General features: G+C 42.9%; 6 protein-coding genes across 6 annotated transcripts; all 6 read left to right on the top strand.

Annotated features, from left to right (window-relative positions):
• Positions 1-306: 306 nt before the first annotated feature.
• LOC103982758 (ATP synthase gamma chain 1, chloroplastic-like) lies at positions 307-2,247 on the top strand. Its single transcript, XM_009399769.3, has 2 exons — positions 307-1,642; positions 2,061-2,247. The coding sequence occupies exon 1, from the start codon at positions 488-490 to the stop codon at positions 1,610-1,612; it is 1,125 nt and encodes a 374-aa protein (XP_009398044.1). The 5' UTR covers positions 307-487; the 3' UTR covers positions 1,613-1,642; positions 2,061-2,247.
• A 1,768-nt stretch (positions 2,248-4,015) lies between these two features.
• On the top strand, positions 4,016-8,975 carry LOC135611007 (probable pectate lyase 5). The gene is made up of 4 exons (XM_065106211.1): positions 4,016-4,388; positions 4,478-5,375; positions 5,462-5,667; positions 8,653-8,975. Exons 1-4 carry the CDS (start codon positions 4,237-4,239, stop codon positions 8,861-8,863), a joined length of 1,467 nt encoding a protein of 488 aa, XP_064962283.1. The 5' UTR covers positions 4,016-4,236; the 3' UTR covers positions 8,864-8,975.
• A 686-nt stretch (positions 8,976-9,661) lies between these two features.
• On the top strand, positions 9,662-10,210 carry LOC135608806 (thaumatin-like protein 1). The gene has a single exon (XM_065101850.1). It carries the CDS (start codon positions 9,662-9,664, stop codon positions 10,208-10,210), a length of 549 nt encoding a protein of 182 aa, XP_064957922.1.
• A 1,294-nt stretch (positions 10,211-11,504) lies between these two features.
• Positions 11,505-12,092, top strand: LOC103983440 (thaumatin-like protein 1b). The gene has a single exon (XM_009400653.2). It carries the CDS (start codon positions 11,505-11,507, stop codon positions 12,090-12,092), a length of 588 nt encoding a protein of 195 aa, XP_009398928.2.
• Positions 12,093-13,539: 1,447 nt separating this feature from the next.
• Positions 13,540-14,519, top strand: LOC135611010 (cyclin-dependent kinases regulatory subunit 1-like). Its single transcript, XM_065106213.1, has 4 exons — positions 13,540-13,636; positions 13,794-13,859; positions 13,968-14,028; positions 14,142-14,519. The coding sequence occupies exons 2-4, from the start codon at positions 13,807-13,809 to the stop codon at positions 14,304-14,306; spliced, it is 279 nt and encodes a 92-aa protein (XP_064962285.1). The 5' UTR covers positions 13,540-13,636; positions 13,794-13,806; the 3' UTR covers positions 14,307-14,519.
• A 2,005-nt stretch (positions 14,520-16,524) lies between these two features.
• Positions 16,525-20,803, top strand: LOC135611008 (pheophorbide a oxygenase, chloroplastic-like). Its single transcript, XM_065106212.1, has 7 exons — positions 16,525-16,994; positions 17,066-17,301; positions 17,392-17,518; positions 17,908-18,044; positions 18,686-18,845; positions 19,499-19,777; positions 20,367-20,803. The coding sequence occupies exons 1-7, from the start codon at positions 16,578-16,580 to the stop codon at positions 20,619-20,621; spliced, it is 1,611 nt and encodes a 536-aa protein (XP_064962284.1). The 5' UTR covers positions 16,525-16,577; the 3' UTR covers positions 20,622-20,803.
• The last annotated feature ends 1,623 nt before the right edge of the window (positions 20,804-22,426 follow it).

The raw sequence follows: 22,426 nt of genomic DNA on the forward strand, positions 1-22,426 counted from the left end.
TTTTATATATATAAGGATTTCAATATAATATTTAAAAAAAAATATAAAGATCGAAATAATATAATTAATTATAAAAATAATATATAATTAGTCTAATTAAACAACAATGCCCTTATTATTATAATATATTAAAAATCAAGAACAAAAAATCAAAGAACAAAATCAACAAAAATCCATGACCAAAGGACAACCACCGCACACCACATACCCTACTCTCTCACAACACCACATTAAAAGCTTCCAAAAAAAATAAAGAAAAAAAGATGGGGATTGTTCCTCGAGCACGAGCTTTCCATCAATCAAATTCTCCCCTTATCTCCCACCCAATCCAAACCCCCTTCCCTCCCACCTCTCATTTCTTCCTCACCATCCACCCATCCAACGAGAGATTACCGAACAAAGAAGCGAGGAGGCTTCCTCTACCCCTTCTCCTCCTCCTCCTCTTCCTCTTCCTCGACCACTCATCTTCTTACTGTCATCAACAAGCATGGCTTGCTCCAATCTTGCCACAACGTGGGCTTCCCCTAAGCCGTCAGACCACACCCACCTCTCCTCGCGCGCCTTCCTTGCCCCCTCCCGCCTCCTCTTCGCCCCGGCCTCGGCGTCCTCCCCGCGCCCGCCGCCCTCCACCGCCGTCTACTGCGGCCTCCGCGAGCTCCGCGGCCGCATCGACTCCGTGAAGAACACTCAGAAGATCACGGAGGCCATGAAGCTGGTGGCGGCCGCCAAGGTCCGCCGCGCCCAGGAGGCCGTCGTCAGTGGCCGCCCCTTCTCCGAGTCCCTTGTCGAGGTACTCTACAACATTAACGAGCAGCTGCAGACGGAGGACGTGGACGTGCCCCTCACCCGCGTCCGCCCCGTCCGCAAGATCGCCCTCGTGGTGGTCACCGGCGACCGCGGCCTCTGCGGAGGCTTCAACAACTATATCATCAAGAAGGCAGAGCAGCGCAGGGCGGAGCTCTCCGCCCTCGGCATCGCCTCCACTGTCATCAGCGTGGGGAAGAAGGGCAACACCTACTTTCAGCGCCGCCCCTACATCCCCGTTGACCGATTCCTCGAGGTCGGCAGCCTGCCCACCACCAAAGAGGCGCAGGCCATCGCCGACGACGTCTTCTCCCTCTTCGTCAGCGAGGATGTCGACAAGGTGGAGCTCCTCTACACCAAGTTCGTCTCCCTCGTCAAGTCCGACCCCGTCATCCACACCCTTCTCCCCCTCTCCCCCAAGGGCGAGATCTGCGACGTCAACGGTGTCTGCGTCGACGCCGCCGAGGACGAGCTCTTCCGCCTCACCACCAAGGAGGGGAAGCTCACGGTCGAACGGGAGACGGTGCGCACCCCGACCCCTGCCTTCTCGCCCATCCTGCAGTTCGAGCAGGACCCGGTACAGATCCTGGACGCGCTGCTGCCCCTGTACCTCAACAGCCAGATACTTAGGGCACTGCAGGAGTCGCTGGCGAGCGAGCTCGCCGCCAGAATGACCGCCATGAGCAACGCCACTGACAACGCCATGGAGCTGAAGAGGACCCTCTCGACACTCTACAACCGGGAGCGGCAGGCCAAGATCACCGGGGAGATATTGGAGATCGTCGCCGGCGCTGAAGCCCTCACATGATCCATCTGTTCCAGGACTTCGTTGCCTCAGGTGTTGCTCCTTCTTCTTCTTCTGTTGCAAGTCATGTTTTTGATACATTTGACGGTGTGCTGCATGATTATTCATTCCCAAATGTTGGTATTCTAATAATATGATTCTATGATAGAAGATGTCAATGCAACTATGAGATCACGAAAGATAAATATATTTCATCGACATTGTTATTAATTTTTCATCTTTTTCTGATTAAATTCATCATTTAGTTCTGATAATTTTGAGGATCAACAAGTTTGGACAACTAAACTTGCATATGAGATCTACTAAAGATTACTGAAAACAAGACCCAAAAAAATTGCCATTTGGACTAAAAGAATCATACAACATCTTGTAGTAATGATACCACTGATATGTTAGCTCTATTATTGGACCTTAGTACTTGGGATGAAGTTAGCATGCTGTGCTTCCCCAGGGCAAACCCTCAATTGGAGCTACACAGGCATGTGGTTCTTTCTCAAAAGGTATGCTGTGTGTCATTATTTGTGTTCTGGTTTCTTCGATATTTTGTAATGATTTCGTTCATCATGTTGTTCAAGAAACCTAACATCTGATTGTGCTGGAAAAAAAATAAATGACTGTAGGTTGTGTTGTCCCCTGTATCGACAACTTTTATATGTGAGAATGACATCTATCTGTAGTTCATGCGAAATAATATTTCTTGCACCTATTGAAAACAATGGAGGGAAGCCAGGATAGGATGCAATGTCAACAAAAAAAGGTCTGAAGTAGATCATCTGCATTTTGAGTTGTCACTGGTGATTTTGGGCTTCTACTGAATTAACTTGTGGCACACTACAATAAGCCTAAACACTAACCAGTCAAATGTATATTCATGATCACATTGGACCTTCTTTTTGCATCAGTTCTGAAATGAACTGCACAAATTGCCCTGGAACTGCCAAGAAGAGCTTATATTGTGTTGTTCCTGCACACAATTGCTTTTCCAAACCAGTTCCTTGTAATTTATGGAAATGCATGAACTCTTTCTCCTGAACCATTATTGATCAATCCATCAGCATTGATATTGTCACTATCTCATGCAACACAACAGAGCCCAGACAGATTTGTCCTGTCAATATGAGCAAGAGAGAAATACTTTTCAAAATGATTCCTTATTCCACTGGTATCAATCTGGTAATCAGTGCTGAGAGAGTTAACCGAATAATAATAGATAGATCTGTAATCCACTAGTCTTAATCAGGTACTCTTTGTTTGAACACCAGCCCCCAAACTCTCCCAGTCTTTTTTACCAGAATAGTACATCTGATTTAGATCATCTTAGTGCATGCAGAGTTGCAAACATGACATCCACAGTTGATCCATCACCCCACAATTATCCACCTGGAAGAAAAGAATCCTTGCACAGGGGACAGTAGATCATGGCCACCACTTGTGAACTGGTTGCCATACTTCCATGAGACTCTAATGATTCATAGCCAAAGTTTGATTGGATGTAGAGGAGAAAGAAAAAAAGATCAGGGTTTTGAGAGGAAGGAGAATATGTTCTGCCTCATATGAATCCAACTTTGTAGGAACTCCTTTCTAGTGCAAGTTCTAAGACCTCCTACCAAGTCATACAAAGCTGCATACAGTTCATTTCTCCAAAGCCCATGTTACCTGTGTAGAAAAGGAAGCTGAAACCATGAACTCCACAGAAGAAAGGTGCATTCCAGTGTACTTACCTTAGCTGTCTGAAAACATATTTTATGAATCTTATTGTTCTATAATTATGAGTTGTGGTGAGTTATGGTCAGATATAGCTTTTTCTTCTGTTCTGAGTTGTGGATGAAGCAATGGCATGTCCAGGTCTGTGTTTGAACCATATGCTTCTAGTTAAGAAGGCAGACATAGGCCAAGACATTTATGAGCAAAGCAAGACTAAGATGAGTTACACAAAGCAAGCAAATGATGCTGGTTGAGAACATGAAGAGAAGTGAATGACATTTTAATGTAGAGTCAATCTGTATAGCTACTCTAATTTTTCTCCTGAAGCACACATTTTATATAGTGACATAAATCATTCATCTCCTAGACATAGATTTAACATTTCATGTACAACCACTATATCAAATTAGCTTTGGGCAATCATCTGCTAAGCTATAAAGTGAAGGTGGCATGCCTAGTGATGTCATGTGAAAATTAACATTGGTTTCGGAAAACACACACAGAGGTTATGAAGATCATATCGAACTCACTTAAAAATAAGTTAAATAAATCAACGAGCCAGCCATCATAAATGGTTTAGCCAAGTCTTTTGTGACACAGCAAGAGGAGTAAAAGCTAAAATAGAGAGCAGCTGACGAAGTATCAGAAACTGTGTTACATCGATTGTCCATGAGATATGCCTGAGATCTTTTCTCTTCAGTGAATGCGGGTGAGATGAAGCATTACACTCCCAAGCCGTCGTCCCTCATCGCATCAAAATCATTATTCTTATTTTTTTTCCCTTTCTCATAATTAATTAAAGATTTCCCATATCCATTTTTTTTATTATAAATAACCCCACCCCCACTCCGCCCAAATCCGCCTCTTTCAGCTCGCTTCGCTATCGCTCCCTCTTCCCACCACCACCACCACCACCACCAACCATGCTCCTCCACCACCGCCATCGCCTTCCCGCCCACATTCTCCTTTTCTTGCTCTCATTCCCACTCTTGACGGCCGCATCGCCCTTTCCCAACTCCTCCCTGCATCTCGACGCTCACCGCGACCCCGATTCCGTCGCCCGCGAGGTCCAGAGGTAACCCTTTCCTCAGAATGCCTGCTCTCTTCACTGTCTCCTTGCTCTCGGTTGCGGGCATTGTCATGGCCGTTTCGACGCTGTTTCAGGAAGGTGGAGTTCTCCCACCGGCGTGCCCTCCTGGCCGCGGGCGCCAAGGACCAGTGCGTCACCGGCAACCCCGTTGATGACTGCTGGCGGTGCTCCGGCTCGGACTGGCGGCAGGACCGGCAGCGACTCGCGGACTGCGGCATCGGCTTCGGCCGCGATGCCCTGGGGGGGAAGGGCGGGCCGATCTACGTGGTGACGGACCCGTCGGATCGCGACCCGGTGAATCCCGCCGCGGGCACCCTCCGGTACGGCGCCATCCAGGAGGGGCCCCTGTGGATCACCTTCGCCCGCGACATGACCATCCGCCTCAACGAGGAGCTGCTGGTGAACAGCTTCAAGACCATCGACGGCCGTGGCGCCGTGGTCCACATCGCCGGCGGCGCCTGCATCACCCTTCAGTACGTCTCCAATATCATCATCCACAACGTGCACGTCCACCACTGCGTCCCCGCGGGCGAGGCCAACGTGCGCTCCTCCCCCACCCACTACGGCTGGCGCACCCGGTCCGACGGCGACGGCATTTCCATCTACAGCGGGCGCAAGATCTGGGTGGACCACTGCGCGCTGTCCTACTGCGCCGACGGGCTCATCGACGCCGTCATGGGCTCCACCGGGATTACCATCTCCAACAATCACTTCTCGCACCACAATGAGGTGATGCTGCTGGGTCACAGCGATGACTACCTGCCGGACTCGGGGATGCAGGTGACCATCGCGTTCAACCGGTTCGGGGAGGAGCTGGTGCAGCGGATGCCTCGTTGCCGGCGCGGTTACTTCCACGTTGTGAACAACGACTTCACGGCGTGGCAGATGTACGCCATCGGCGGCAGTGCCAACCCCACCATCAACAGCCAGGGCAACCGCTACATCGCCCCCACCAACCCCGGCGCCAAAGAGGCAAGTCAATCCAAGTCTTGCCTCCTCCTCCTCCCTGCATCTCTGCTTCGTAGTTAAAATCTTGATGGAGGAACAACGTCGAACAGGTGACGAAGAGGGTGGACACGGAGGAAAGCGACTGGAGCGGGTGGAACTGGCGGACGGAGGGGGACGTGATGGTGAACGGAGCGTTCTTCGTGGCGTCCGGGCAGGGGCTTGAGGCCAAGTACGCCAAGGCCTGGAGCGTCGAACCCAAGTCCGCGGCCCTCATCGACCAGCTCACCGGCAACGCGGGCGTCCTCGGTGGGCCCAGGTAACAACACCCCCCTCTCTCCCGGCATTGGCTTCTATACCTTGCCCTTCGGCTCATCCATCCCCTTCGGGTCCTCCCTTTCCTGGGGCTTCTTTTCTCTTGTATGTGTGGGTGCACATAGCGTCTCGTACCCATCCCTCTTGGCCAGCTGGACGGCATAGAACACGATTAGCGAGGGTAAATGGGATGGGCGAATCAGCCGTTGCTACCCAAACACACAACTCTTTAGCCTCCAATTCGGACACGACACACAGCTGTTCGGTGGTCCGGTCAAGAACCAGAAAAACCTCTGGGCTTGTGGTGCCCCAGTTTTGTCCTGTGCTTATCTCACATCAGCCTTACTCCGCCTTTTAGCCTCACTGCTTTGGACTCGGGACCAATCGGTCATCGGTAACTTCACACTTCCCAGTGTACTTTAGTCCACCCGCCCGCTCTCATCTTCTGCGTGCTGTCGAGGGAGGGAAATGTCCTCTCGGCGAGACAGAATAATCGAATCAAGTGTCCTTTAGGGTATGCTTTTGCTCTTTATTTAAAGCATCGACGGTAAGCCCATAAAGTCTTCTGAGATTTAGGGGGAAAAGCTGTATATTTTCCCACGCGCTCTGACGCTTTAGGCTTACATTCTGTATTATGGTATACATATACCATAAGTATATTTTACATTATAGATCAATACTAAAATTTATGTATCAGGTAAAGAAACGAGTACTGAATTCTTAAGCTTGTATGTTACTTAGAAACAGATCAGCCTATGAGTTCTACGATTTGTACCATATTTAAAAACATAATAGTTGTATGATAAAACATGATGAACAAAGATAAACTAGAATTAGTTTGAGATTATTTGTGTTAGGTAAATAATCTTGAGTAACTATAAACGATAGTGACCTATATTAGCTTATAAGTCTATGGATAACTTATTAAAGAACATAAAACAGTGTTGCCTGTGGGACCATCTCTGCCTCTAAGACAGGTAAGGCTGCAGTGTCCAGGAAAAAATGGATCGTCCCAGAAAGAATAGAATACAGAGGGGTGAGAAGGGCTTAAATTTATTGGCACTAATTTATAGTTTGATAAAATGGAGCACTCACTGTAGCTACAAGGTTTGCATATTATAAAAAAAAATGAAAAGAAGACAAATGTCTCAGTAACGTTCCACAAGAAAGTGTTCTTTTCTCTGAGACGTTGAGGTCTTCAGGCTCCATCGATGCATGTGAGCATGGTTTCCTTTAAGAATCTTTTTAGGGACCACATGGTCCGCGCATGTTGGTCCGAATAACACGAACTTGTCCTCAGGGTGGGAAAAATGTTGTCTGGTGGAGTTTTCAATGCAGCAAGTGTTGATGGAAGTTGTTAGTTTCCCATTGTCAAAAGATATAGACTGATTAGTTTTTGCAAAAGCTGAATGCTTAACCAGTTTTGCTAGGAGGGAAAAAATATGTCTCCCATCTTTGACTCTTGTTGGGAAATGAATCTTTTTGTTTTCCTTCTACATGGGTTTCGAGGGATAGAGGTGGGGGTCTTGTGGTGTAGTTTGCCTAATCTTATGTGAGATGTACTTCTCATGTTTAACAAGAAGTCGACAGAAGAAGCTAAGCACTTGTTTCTCTTGGAAAATGCTACTTGGACTAAATCATTGTGGAGATTATATTGTCACTTATATATCTGATGTGTGGGATCCGCACATAAGAGCTATCTGTGAGGCTAACAGCACTCCTCACAGTTTATCCAAGTAGAGCATCCGTTTTCTTTAGATGGAGGCCTTTTCTGCTTCCATTCTCAATGTCTCGTTTATTATAGGCGAAACCGACAAAAATTGCAACTTTGAACAAAGTGTAGAGTTAATTGATTAAATAGATGGTATGTCTTGACTTGGAAGCCTTTAGAAAAGCGAATAGAAAAGGCACTAACTCACTAAGGATCTTGTTTGTTTCTCTGTCTATTTCAAGTGAGTATTCGCCATAATGATTTAAGTAATTTTCAGTTACTTGATTGCATTATTTAACTGTATATTTTTATTGGTGTTTCTAAGCTAGATCTCTGTAAAAAGCTTATATAGTGTATTCACATATCATGTAATCCATGCTTAGGTACAAATCCTAGCCAATATAAATTTTGTTGTAGATTAAGTTTCCATATCCAGAATCCTTTGGTTCGGTGTAGCCACACTATACTTCAAACCTCCACATTCACTATGTAAGTTGTAAAAGCATTGCTTTTCTTTTTTTGCAAAGGATAAGTAGCGAAGCGGGATTCGTGGTTGAAGTCTTTACTAAGCTAAACGTTGCTTTTTTATCTTATATGCACTACACAAAGCTAGATTAATAATAAATTAGATCAATCTGGTAAGTGCAGTGGAATTACATGAAAGGTTGCAGAATTCCACATTCATTTGTCAAGTTGTTTTGAAACCTGTGGTGTGTTTCTAGTTACGATCCCATCTTGTTGTGAGTTATAACAACAACTCATCCAGAAAATTACCAAACTGTGCTTGCCTCAATGACTTAATTTAGCACTCGTTGATCTAGTGTTTTGCTTTCCGCAGGCGATTTGCAATTTATCTTGCTTGTTTGAAATGTTTTCAAGTATTAATATTGTTAGAATTATTACTCATTATGATTCAAGTTAATTAGTCTCTGTTGCATGGTTGGATCTGTGTATAAAAAAATGAACATGTAAAGCCTTGAGTTAACTGGTACTGTAACTTGTCCTATGATCATAGCTCATTCAGCCTTCTTAGGTGGGATTAATAGGCGGAAGAAGACAATGACCAATAGCCTAGTTTCTAAGCTTCAATCACATGGAAAGGAACATGATTAGAACAGTAAACTCCAAATATATTTATCTACCCTGGTGCATTGCGAAACTGAGAAACGAGCTCTTGTCTGAAGAGAATCTAAACTAACATGCTGCTTATATAATGATTGCACTTGTGCTGCAGCGAGAGATGATAGAGGATAATAATGTGTGCTTCTGATGGGACAGGGACAACAGCGTGGGGCCGGGGAACTCCGGAGTCAACTATGTTGGGTCCGCCACCACTCAAGACGGTGGCGAAGGCGGATATGGGTCCCTTGGTATGGTGTTTGCAAGCGTCGCGCCACCGCCATCTGCTCCTCCAATCTTCTCCTCCGTCAGTATCTTCTTGTCTTTCTATTTAATTGTCGCAGCTCTCTTCTCTCTTTGTAGACCCTGAAGCTGAAATAGAAAAGCGTTGTTGTTTCGGAAGATCAAAAAAATGCAGATGTAAATGATTCTCTTGTAGTTTGATCTAATTACCAGCACAGGTCTCTACATATATCTTTCAAGGGATTAATCCATATACAGCTTAAATTGATAGGTCAATTAGAAATGGATTATAATATTTGGTATTAACAAATCTATAAGATAGATTTTGAAGAATTATAAACCCACTAACATTGCACATTTTTGTCTACACATGGGAGATGTATTGACATCAAATCTGCCTAAAGCTATCCACAACGCGTTTGCTCCAAAATCAAAGGTGAAATATTATGGATTTCCGTGTATAAATTTATCGTGTTTGCTGATCGACATCCATATTTTGCATGCCTACCAAACAAAAATAATCTTCAAGGTTTCACGCCGAAATTACTTGACGCTTTCGATAGGGTCATCCCCTCTCTCCTATTCGATCGACTGCTTATGGTCTCTTTATATCCATCATCCAACAAAACCATGTCAGGGGGGAGACGATCATTGTCAAGCTACCTCCTCCTCCTCCTCCTCCTTCTGTTTGCCTCTGGTTAGTGTCATTTAAATGCTACGTCAATCTATTTGATGCAAGTCTCTTCTCCCATTGAAACCTGAACTGGTAGTTTCCAATAAAAGCTCACCTTTTCTCTTGCGTTTCTCGTCTGGAGGAGCAAACGCGAGGCGATTCATCGTGGACAATCAATGTAGCTACTCAATCTGGCTCGGCTCCATCCCCTCCATCGGCCTGGGAGATTTCCAAGTCGAGCCAGGCACCGTCATGTACAACTTCGCCGACGACGGGTGGCGCGGCCGGCTGTGGCTCCGCACCCACTGCACCACCGACAACCACGGCATCTTCTCGTGCCTCACCGGAGACTGCGGTTCCGAGGTGCAGTCGTGCGAGGGGAAGCCGGCCAAGGAGCCCGTCACCCTCCTCGACTTCCTCAACTTCAGCGGCAACGACACCCAGTACACCTACGACGTCAGCCTCATGCACGGCTTCAACGTGCCCGCCATGGTGTACCCGCAGAACTCCTCGTGCGAGCCGACGGGGTGCCCGGCCGACATCATCGCCATCTGCCCCAACGACCTCCGGGTGAAGGACTCCTTCGGGAACACCATCGCCTGCAACAGCGCGTGCGACGCCTACCGAGACCCGAAGCTGTGCTGCATCAACGAGTACGGCAGCCGCGCCAAGTGCCAACCTTCGTCGCAGGCGAAGGTCTTCATGCAGGCGTGTCCTTTGGCGCACACATGGACGTACGACGGCAGGGCCTTCGCTTGCTGGGGGTCGGACTTCAACATCACCTTATGCCCCAAAGTTTAGGGTTATATTGGATTGATCACCCTATCATATTGGTTCAATTATTGGGATTAATATTTAATTAAAGCATGAAAATTTTCCTGTCAATTTTGTTGGAATTTTTTTTTGCAATATTGACTCAATTTCTACCCAAAAGTGTCACTTTGATTTTATTATGACTGTATATAATGTAAACTTGTCCTTATAAAATACAATATAATATATCCCTTCAATATTAAAATCCTTCATTGACTTTAATATCCATCCCAAACACCAAATAATTCATTTGATTAATGAATTAAATAAATAAATATTCATTAAATATTCATTAAATTTTAACAACATAATCAGTTTTTAAAAGAAATTTTATGTAAACCAAAATTTTAATCAATAGTCCACTTATTGTATGATATTTTATATGCATGCTTTAAAGCTTTGGAGGAATATACATACTAAACCCAAAATTTGAGGGATAAATATAAAATTTACTAGCCTTGAGGAGATATATATATGTAATTTATTGAAATATAACTAAACAAATTTTGTCATGAAAGCATTAACATTATCATATAGTTGATATTAATTTCTTAAATTAGTCAAGCATATAAAAAATAAATGAGGTTCCAAAAAGGAAGAAGGGTGATTTGATTGAAATAAGGGTGTTATCGAGAGAAAATAAAATTAGGGGAAAAAATAATTTATTCTGATGTTAATTTAATTCTAAATAGTAATTAACTCACTGAATATGGTATATATGTGTGTTTTAAGGTTTTAAAGGAATATACATGTTAAATACAAATGCCATAAACATCGCACTAATAAGATATATACTATTTGATTGACATATATAAAAATTTATTGACATGCATACATTAAATTTGCTCTTCAAACATGTCAAGAATTTGTTATAACTCCAATAATTACGACAAATTATTCTGATTGCCGTTTTTGAGACCTTCTCCGCGAAGAACAGTCATCTCGTCTTCTATATAACTTTCTACCCTCTTCCATCTGCTGCATACGGTCTCTTTGTCCATCACACATCAAAACAATGTCAGGAGGAAGTCGGCTACTGTCAAGCTATCTTCTTCTTCTTCTTCTTCTCTTTTCTTCTGGTTAGTATCAGTTAAATCCTTTGTCAGTCTATTCTACATGCATAGTCAAACACTGCATGCATGTCGCTGCGACCTCTTTGCTGCTGATCTTAGTTTGTGGTGACCATGGAAGCTTTCTTTTGTGCTTGCCAGGAGCAAACGCGAGGCAGTTCACGGTGGAGAATCGATGTAGCTACACAGTGTTGATGAGTTCCATCCCCTCCATGGGCCTCGGGATGTTCGAGATCGGTCCCAATGAGGTCATGTTCAACACCGCCGACGACAGTTGGCGTGGCCGGGTGTACTTCCGCACCTACTGCACCACCGACAACCACGGAATCGTCTCGTGCCTCACCGCCGACTGCGGCTCCGGCGAGCAGTCGTGCGAGGGGAAGGCGGCCAAGGCGCCCGTCACCCTCCTCGACTTCCTCAACTTCAGCGGCAACGACACCCAGTACACCTACGACATCAGCCTCATGCACGGCTTCAACGTGCCCGCCATGGTGTACCCGCAGAACTCATCGTGCCAGCCGACGGGGTGCCCGGGCGACATCAACGCCATCTGCCCCGACGATCTCCGTGTGAAGGACTCCGCGGGGAAAACCATCGCCTGCAAGAGCGCGTGCGACGCATACCAAGACCCGAAGCTGTGCTGCATCAACGAGTACGGGAGCCGCGCCAAGTGCCAGCCTTCGTCGCAGGCGAAGGTGTTCATGCAGGCATGCCCTTTGGCGCACACTTGGACTTACGACGGCAGGGCCTTCGCTTGCTCGGGGTCGGACTTCAACATCACACTGTGCCCCACGGCTTAGGAGGGCAGGAGGAAGCCATTTTTCCGGTTTCATAGATATTATTATTCTCTGCAATGAGAGCCACTTAAGATCTTTGGTATCAACCTGAATCCAAGTACAAGATAATAAAATTATGTTTCTTGATTTCCTTTTGTTCTTCAAATTCCTAACATAATCCTAATATAGTGTCTACGGATTCTCTTGTGTTTTTCCTAATTTCCCTGTGATTTCAATAACAAAGTAGGATTACGATATGATTTCACTAATAAATTATTTACTTAATTAATCATGTTTGGACTTAGTAGAGTGCTCTCTCTATCATCATCATGTAATATAAAATGCCCCCAATATTTGCTCTCATCTTTGTATATATATTTTTTATCTCCATCTTATTAGGGGCGAGCCACGTAAATATAATTGATATTCTTATCTAATTTCTTGAAAATTCATTTGGTGTTTAACGTAAGGATATTATAATTCTTAACTTAAATAAATTAATTTTAGCCACCGGTAGAATTAATTAACCTATATTTTCTTAATGAATGTTTATCGATATAACACATTTCATGTTAAAAAGCAAGGTTCACAATATCGTATCGTATCGGTATTTTGATCTGGGCTCGGTACCGGTACGATATGGTATACCGAGCGGTACACTCAGGTGTGCCGAGCACTATAGTACTACTACAGTACTACAGTGCACTCGGACCGGTAACAAGCGGTCCGTGTACCGGCAACCGATCGGACCGATACGTACCAGGCGATATAGTTCGGTACTGCAGACCCTGTTAAAAAGTATATACCACTAATAATCAAATCTCCAAATATTGCAAGTATGCATATGAAACACTTCACTAACAATATTATTATCAGCATTGGACCCGAAAGAGTTTCCTAGTAAATATAAATTAATATATCTTTAAGAGCTCATTTAATATCTAAAATATGTATATGTATATATATATATATATATATATATATATATATATAAACAAATCTTAACCATTGTTAGAATTGGTTAACCTTTTTTTAGAGCAAATATTAATGATATTAACATAGATGCTACAATTAAATATATTTATTGAGTTAAGCCTAAATCAAAACAAATTAACCAAGAAAAAATATTAAAAAGGATGGAAAAAAAACCTTCATATTTTTTAAGTGTAAAACTATAAAAAATATGATCTGCGGGAGAAAAATAAAAATATGACATTATTATGGAAAAAGCTAAAATAATGGTTTCTTGGGCAAAATTCCTTCAAAATTTATTATTATTATTATTATTATTATTATTATTATTATTATTCTAATCCTAATCATGCTCATCATTATGCCGGTGTTTTTCAAATTTCAAACTGCGCTCCTCTTCAAACTGACAAGTGAATCCCTGCCTTCGCCTGTAATCCTTTCTCACATCCAGATCAAATCACAACCGTCAAACTTCTCATCGCCGCTCTATATCAGACTCCACCTCGATCCTCAGGAGTGGCCGTTCTTCTCGCTCGCTCCTCGTCTCCATCGTTATCTCGTGTCCTGAGAACCCTCTCGCCGTTCCCCTTCTTACGGTTTGCTCCCCCTCTTTCCTCCCTCTCCAAATACTTAGGGTTATTTTTCCTGTGATTCTTCCTTTTAATGCCTCGTATTCTGACTCGAGCGTGGTGATTTTGTTGCTCTTTTTCGCTTTTTTTGCTGTTTTTGCCGTGAAATCGATCGGTCGAGCAGGCGTGACATCGACATGGGTCAGATCCAGTATTCGGAGAAGTACTTCGACGACACATACGAGTATAGGTGTCCCTCGCCTTCCCCTTCCCTTTGGAGATTACGAAATCCCTGTTTCGACAAGAACTCTTCTCGATTTAATCTCTAATGTTCGCGATTACTGTTTCTCGAGCGCAGGCATGTGGTGCTCCCTCCGGAGGTCGCCAAACTGCTCCCCAAGAACCGTCTCCTCTCCGAGGTAACCCAAATCCGTCCTTGCGCCCGGGGGTTCCCTCGATCATCCTGTATGAACTTTCTTGTGGTCTTTGATTGTGGTTGTCCTGATCGAGTGACTTGTGGTGGGTGCATTAGAACGAGTGGCGGGCGATCGGGGTGCAGCAGAGCAGGGGTTGGGTGCACTATGCGATCCATCGCCCGGAGCCGCACATCATGCTCTTCCGGCGGCCGCTCAACTACCAGCAGCAGCAGGTGAATCACGCCGCCGCTGTCCAAGCCACCCAAATGCTTGCGAAATGATGTTGCTGTAGTAACAGCGAAAGAAGGAAGAAGATGCCTTTTTCACATGTTGCCATTTCCTTTCCTCGTTTTATGGCTTTCTCGGTCGTTCGTTAGTCTGCCTAAAGAGTAATTCTCTATCTTTCTATTAGTAGTATCAATATGTCTATGATACGAAGAAGGTCACTGTGGATGCTTGTGAACATGGAACTTTAATATGGCCGGTCTTCTTAATCCCTCCTCTCCTTTTCTTTCCTGCGCTTGAAAATTCTTATATTAGAGGTTCTATTTAATTTAAGATGTGAATTATGTGGTGTAAAAGCATGGTTTTACCCCTTGCTGGCTTTGTGGTACTTCAAACTTTGTGGAAAAGTTTTGGTGCAGGGACTCTTATGTATTAGATTGGATGACATTTTATCTGTGCCCTTTTCATTGGTAAGCAAGCTTTGTCTTGTTTAATACTTTGCTTGATGATATTGTGCAAAGAACATTAATTTTATTGTTTACTCATGTAAAGCATCCACTATCTTGTTTTGGTCAGGGATTATTTCAGAATTGGTTTCCAACTTGATCTGTGCCCTTTAAATGGTAAAGAAGGTTTGTTGTCTTCAGTCTCTTGTTTGGTGATGTGATGTTAATAAAATTGATTTATTGTTCACTTAAAGGATTATAGGACTATTCTGACTGCATTGTCATGGAAAAGGTCACATATATACTGCTGTGTATAAGTTTGTGTCTGATATCAGCTGCTGTAGTCACCATTGCGAGCGCAGTTAGGCTGTAGGGAATTAGATTGTTCCAGTCTTGTTTGGTGATGTTATGTTAATAAGATTGATTTATTGTTCACTGAAAGGCTTGTAGGACTATTCAGACTGCATTGCCATGAAAAAGGTCACATTTATTTTATACTGCTGTGTATATGTTTGTGTCTGATATCAACAGCTGTAGACTCCATTGCATGGGCAGTTTGGATGTAGGGAATTAGATTGTTCCAGTCTTGTCTGGTGATGATATGTTAATAAGATCGATTTATTGTTCACTGAAAAAATTATAGGACTATTCAGACCGCATTGCCATGGAAAATGTCACATTTATTTATACTGCTGTGTATAAGTTTGTGTCTGATATCAACAGCTGTAGACTCCATTGCAAGGGCAGTTTAGATGTAGGGAATTAGATTGTTCCAGTGAAGTTACAATAGGAGTTCTAAAATTGGAGGAATTTGATTGATACACTATCAAGCTATATTAACTGCTCTAGCCTCTATTACCCATGATGTAGGGATTAGATTATTTCGCTTGAAGCTGTAATTGAGGTTCTTATATTGGAGGAATTAGAATGATACACTATCAAACTAATAGTTGATGCTACTTTTGGTCTGACCACAAAGAAGTAGGAGGCTTTACTTAGTCTTGTAAATTTTGGAAAGATATATTTGTTATTGTAAATCTTAATATAGTGTTCATATTTCTATACCATTCGCTTGTGTCATTGTCATGAACCTTCATTTAAGATGAAATCATTTATCTCGAGTTAATATCAATTGCCGATATACCTTATTGGTCCTAATTATTTTTACATCCAAATGAGTTTTATGAGGTTGAAATTTAACTAATAGTTGAATTGTGAAGTGTTCTGTAAGTTCTTTGGTTTTTGAAGAAATCCAAAATTTTTTGACTTTGAGGGAGAGTTATTATTTTATTAAAATACTATTATTTGATGTTGCAAAATCATTTAGCATATAAGATCATCCCAAATGAATTGCAATTATTTCAAGTCAGACACTATCGAGAAAGGCTATTGGGATGCAACGTCATGGCACGAAGAAATCGATGCCACTTTGTTCAGATTCGTCCACCGGGCTCGGGTGGGACACAAAGTTAAGATACTTCCAAGCCTCATCTTTGTGGATCAAAATGGTTGCTTCCTTCGTCACGCCTAGTGGTCGAAGACATGTTTCCCCTTACGCCGTGCCTCTCTTTCCCCGCTGTTTTGGATGTATGCTAGTGTGGGAAGAACGGCTGCGTTTGCATTGTATGTAGTGTGGAGTTATAGAGACCCTAACAACTTTGACTTGGCATCCCGGAGGACATGTAGTAATTGAGTTCCCAAGGCCGAAACCGTGGGCGCCTCATCGAATACAGGATTGAAGCATGCATGCACAAGTTTACGTGTCCAGTTATTGAGTTACAATTATATTAAGTTTTTGTTGTATATAAATCCCAATATTTATAAAACCTACAAAACATAATAATAAACAACTTCTTTTTCTGTTCCAAACCCCCCGAAAAAATGGCATCTTTTCTCTACCTCTCTACTTCCAACTGCCTCTTCCAGAGACCTCCTCCCTCCCTCTTCCCTGCTTCGGCCATCTCGCCTTCTTCTTCTTCTTCTTCTTATAAACCCCTTCACCCCCGGCGCCGGCGGCGGTCGCGCCTCTGTGTAGCGACCCCCTCTTCTCCTGCCGCGCCGACTCCCGCCGTGGAAGAGAGCCAAGAAGCCGAGGAGGGCTCGTCGTCTTCGCCGTCGGAGTCTTCGTTCTCGTGGAGGGATCACTGGTACCCCGTCTCCCTCATCGAGGATCTCGACCCTCGGGTCCCCACCCCCTTCCAGCTCCTCAACCGCGACCTCGTCCTCTGGAAGGACCCCAACTCCGGCGATTGGGTCGCTTTAGACGACCGCTGCCCCCACCGTCTCGCCCCACTCTCGGTAAATTACTTTTTCTGTCCAAGATCCCTTTTTTGTTTCTGCTAATTTGGATTTTCGATGTGTTTGCGTAGGAGGGGAGGATCGACGAGACCGGTTGCTTGCAGTGCTCGTATCACGGGTGGTCCTTTGATGGGAGCGGCTCGTGCGTCCGGATCCCACAGGCCTCGAGCGAGGGGCCTGAGGCGCGAGCTGTTCGATCGCCGAGATCTTGCGCGGTCAAATTCCCCACACTTGTCTCGCAGGGTATGCTGTTTGTGTGGCCCGATGAGAACGGGTGGGAGAAGGCGGCTGCCACCAATCCCCCCATGTATGTTACGTTTCAGGACCAGAAAAAAGATTCAATCTTTGATATAATGAGGCGGAATTATCATTTATACGTTGGATCGCTTTGACTTAGGTTGCCAGCAGAATTTGATGATCCCAATTTCTCGACGGTGACTATACAGCGTGACCTGTTCTATGGGTACGATACGCTGATGGAGAATGTCTCAGATCCGTCGCATATAGATTTTGCACACCACAAGGTATGACCTCTTTTACATGTAATACATTGTATTGATGTAGACGGCAGCCAGTGCTTCTCAAATATGCTTATCCTCAGATGCTCTACAACCCCTACTCTTGCACCAGAACAGTACTTCCAAGACATATCTTAATCCATGTTGTTGCTCTCAAATATTATTTTGTGCTCTTTTCATTTCTAACCAAAAAGAAGGACTAGTAGAGAATCATACTCATATATTCAAGTTCTTTCCTGAAAGTGGTTTTGTGGCTCAAGTTTGCTTTCTGACCATGGACATGTTTTGTAGAAGTCACTTAACCTCCACTATTGTCTGAAGCCAGATCAATGAATTTGTTTTATACTGATTACTAGTAGGTATATTTTGGCTTCCTAACCTAGTGCCTTTTACAGGTCACTGGAAGAAGGGACAGAGCTAGGCCTTTGCCATTTAAGTTGGAGTCTAGTGGCGCTTGGGGATATGCTGGTTCAGATGCTGGGAATCCACGTATCAGTGCTAAATTTGTTGCCCCTTGTTATGTTATGAATAAGTGAGTTTCAATTTAGGTATTCTTTTGTCAAACTTAGTTATGTTATGTTATGAATAAGAGGGTTGGGGTGGTGGTGGAGAATTTGACAATGATAAAAAGTTGTTACTTATAGTCATATTTTCTTTAATGCTGTTTCTAGGAGCATTGTGAAACAATCTTAGTTGTCTACTTTTTCATAGTCCATGTACTCCTGCTAATGCATCAAATACATTTACTTCTTTGCCCTTTCTTCTCCAACTACCAAGTATGATTCAGCTTTTCTTGTCTAGTAGAGATTTTTGAAACAGTAGATTGAACAACAGGAAATTAGAGTGTCAAGGGAGAAAAAAAAAAAGAACATCCATTCAGGAACTTATGTAACTGTGAATAGGAACAGTTGCTTTGTTTCTTATGATTGACATAGATAAAAGCAGAAGCTGGATGCTAGATGAGTTTTTTTATAGTGCACATTGATTTAATAATTAAGCAAACAGCGTCAGGCCTATTCTCTTGCACATTTGTGGATCATGTTGCCGTATCTCTCCTTTTGATTTTTTACATGGCAAGTTCTGTTAAAACATTTTTAATTTATAACACAATTCTTTCAAATAGTGCTTGTGAAAAGTATATCCACTTGCTTGATTTCGTGCATTATTTTACAGGATAGAGATTGACACAAAACTGCCATTTCTTGGTGACCAAAAATGGATTATATGGATCTGTTCCTTTAACATTCCTATGGCCCCAGGAAAGACTCGTTCGATCGTGTGTAGTGCTCGTAACTTTTTCCAATTCTCAATGCCAGGTCCTGCCTGGTGGCAGGTATATTAGATATGCTCATAAACTTGTAATTTAGTACATTTCTTTTTTCTGAAGTGATAAAAATATCGATTTCCATTCAGCCATTTGACGTGGAAAAATATTTCATGTTCTTTTTTTTGGCTATGGTTTTAAGAATTAATTTTCTGGCTAGTTGCACACATGTTTTTGATCTTTGAAGTCCATATACTGCATTTGCCAGGCTGAAATCTGCTTATAGATCCAGAAGGTGATGTGTTTGGATCTAATTTATGGTTCAAGCATATCTTGGGCCGTTATGGTTGTAATCAGTTTCTACTATCTACTTTTATTGTTTTAAATAGACCCTTCTATCTTTATTAATGGGTTAATGTAAGGCCTGAATACAACTCTTTTAGGCTAACTGGGGCATGGTAAATTGGTGATCTATGTACTTTGATGATTTCATCCACATCTGGTCATTTATTGTGGCACTGTCAGCCCATCTCTTATTGTGGCATAGTTCCATGTTATCTTACTGAACATTTGGAACTCAGGAATCACATTGCAAATTAAATAGAGTTACATATTGGCTGTTTTTCTGGTTGGACTTTTAATGTGATTTATAATATAAAATATTTCTTTCTGATGTTGAGATGTGAAAAGTAACTTCAGATGTCTGTGCTTTTTTGGTACAGCTGGTACCCCGCTGGTATGAGCATTGGACTTCAAACAAGGTCTATGATGGTGATATGATTGTCCTCCAGGGTCAAGAAAAGATATTTCTTTCTAAAATGATGGAGTCTTCTACTGATGTCAATCAGCAGTATACGAAGATAACATTCACACCGACCCAGGCTGATCGTTTGGTTCTAGCATTTCGGAATTGGTTGAGGAGATATGGCAATGGCCAGCCAAACTGGTTTGGCCATGCTAGCCATCAGCCTTTACCTTCAACGGTCCTGTCCAAACGTCAGGTATGACTTTCATTAATTTCCTAAATCTTCACATTTTAGTTGATCATGAAAATATTTAATTGTCCCATTGCTTCTGAAATTACCTTTAAGTCTCCCTCCGAGTAGTGGGATCTTTGGAACTCTATTATAAAGTGCAAAGATAATTTAGTATCAAGTAACATTTAGGGAGAGAAGGCATCATGTTTGGGATTTAAGATGATCTGTTTAGTTCCCAAAGTTACAGCTTTGGCATTTGAACCTGATACTTCTTGAAAATATTTTGCTTTTTAACATCCTTCTTTCCATAAAAAATATCCATTAATTTCTATTGGCTCCCCTGTGAATTTTAAATATTTAATTGCTACTGGTTATCACATAGAAATACAAATGTTTTAGTGATTAGCTGAAAATAACCTCATAATATTTCCAATTAGTAGAAGAGAAAAAATCATATGCATTTTTTATCATTCTTGGTCGATTTACCATTTATACTGAGAGTTGGTACATTTAAATTTGACCACTTGAAATATGCCATTGCTCATCTTTGCTTTGTCTTATTGGCATCAGAGCTTACAATTATAAGCAGACTGAATGTTCTTTTCTACCACAGATGCTCGACAGATACGAGCAACATACTCTCAAATGCTCATCGTGCAAAGGTGCCTACGAGGCCTTTCAGATGTTGCAGAAGCTATTTATAGGCACAACAATAGTTTTCTGTGCTACTGCTGGAATTCCTTCAGAATTCTCAATTCGACTTCTGTTAGCTGCAGCTGCCATTGCCAGCGCAGCCGTGGCTTATGCTTTGCGTGAACTCCAGAAGAACTTTGTCTATGTGGATTACATACATGCTAATATTGATTAACCCATCACAAGGGAGGGACCTTCAAACGAGATTTGCTAGAGCTGGTTTCTGTGTACTTGTTAGATCTAATAAGAACTGTGAGATGTATGAAGCTTCTGTAAGTTACTTGTATAGCCAGAGTAGCACAGTTGTAGATGTTAAACATTCTCTCTTGATGAAGTGTGAATCTCTCACTTTCTATTTGGTGATGCTTTAATGTATCGATGTGGGATCGTGGTCGAATGAAGTATCAATAATCTTTGGTTCTTGTAAACATAGTCCACTTGTTCAAGAATGAATGTGTTCTTACTATTTTTTCCACTAAATTTCATCCACCTCAACATTATCATGTAGATTTGCTGAAGTGCAGCTGCCTATATACATTGGCTATTGAGAATGACAGGTTGACAAGTTGACCATACGAGATCTGAAAAGAGAAAATAAACGCATCTTGTTTTCCCTGTTATGAAGTCATCTCTCACTATGACTACAGAAGTCCGGAGTTGGTGCTCTCTCTTATGGAAGATCTCTACTTTATGAACCATCCATCATCTTTGCTGGTGCCCTCAACTTCTGCTTCGCACTCTATTGTTTTAGAGAAGACAATTAAATAGCACACTAGACTGCTAGAATGAACAGAATCGAGGCATTTTGGAACTATACTAATTTTGTAACGAAATAATCTAATGAAATCTTTTACGACACTTAGTACAATGATAAGATTACTTCTTCGCAATAAAAAAAATAAAAAAAAAAATCAAGATCCGAGATACAAAAATAATACCTCTAAAATATTGGCATTAACGAGTAGTTGTTGGTTTCTCTCTTCGTCTTGATAGATTCTCAGATTTAGCTTAGTATTACCCAAAAATTCTCTAGGCGGATACTATCACTCCCTTATCAAAAGGAAATTTAAAGGAAAAAAGGAAAAACAATACGTGGTTCACATGTGTTCCCAAATCTAACGACAACGTGATCGACCACTTGCTGCAAGAACGAAGCTCGACTTGAAGGCCAATGGGCAAAGGCTCCCACTCAACCTGAACTGCACATTGGTGGACGGCCGTGACATCCACCTCTTTCCTAAAGGACAAAGCAAAAGCGGAAGGAAAAGGCGAAGGAACCTACTTAGCATATGCCGCACAAAAGCAGAGGAGGAATGAAGACAAAGCAAAAGCCAAGGAAGGTGGTGTCATTCACGCCCAGCATATCCCCCGGAAGATGCCATCCCTCACGTTTATATATGTCCACCCGAAGAGACGTCTCGATCCTCCTCTGTAAGCCACCCCCACGTGATTCATCATCCAGTCATGTGACGCGACGGCCTCGCCGTCCTCCGCCGACGCGGAGTTCCGCGGAAGCCAGTTGCAGTGGCAATGGTAATCGTAGTAGTAACGATAATGATATCGTTGCCTTTTCCTCTTCTAATAAGGTCTTCACTGACTTCTTGACGAGAGGTGGAAGCTATGCAATAGCAAGTTTGTAGGGCAACTTGAAACCTTTGGCATATGAATTCCAACTTTCCCGGTGATGTAGAAGCTCTTCGTGGGGCACTCATGGGAAGAAGGTAAAGCATGCTTCTTGTGTGTTTCCTTCTCCACTACTATTCTCCCTATGAATGCATAATAAGATGCAACGAACGCAAGCTGATTCGGTTGCTGTTTCTTGGAAATGGATGGCTTTGTTGAATTCACAGCCTCTGTGCCATGTCTTTGTGTTGTCTGATGTTGATGATTCGTTTGAGCCATTCGGTTGCCATCTTGTCCTTACAGTCCTAGAAATGGTTTCCATGATGCAGCATAACCAGTGTCCAAAAGAGAGCGTTG

Source organism: Musa acuminata, chromosome BXJ2-4 (genome assembly GCF_036884655.1).
Source record: "Musa acuminata AAA Group cultivar baxijiao chromosome BXJ2-4, Cavendish_Baxijiao_AAA, whole genome shotgun sequence".
NCBI lineage: Eukaryota > Viridiplantae > Streptophyta > Magnoliopsida > Zingiberales > Musaceae > Musa > Musa acuminata.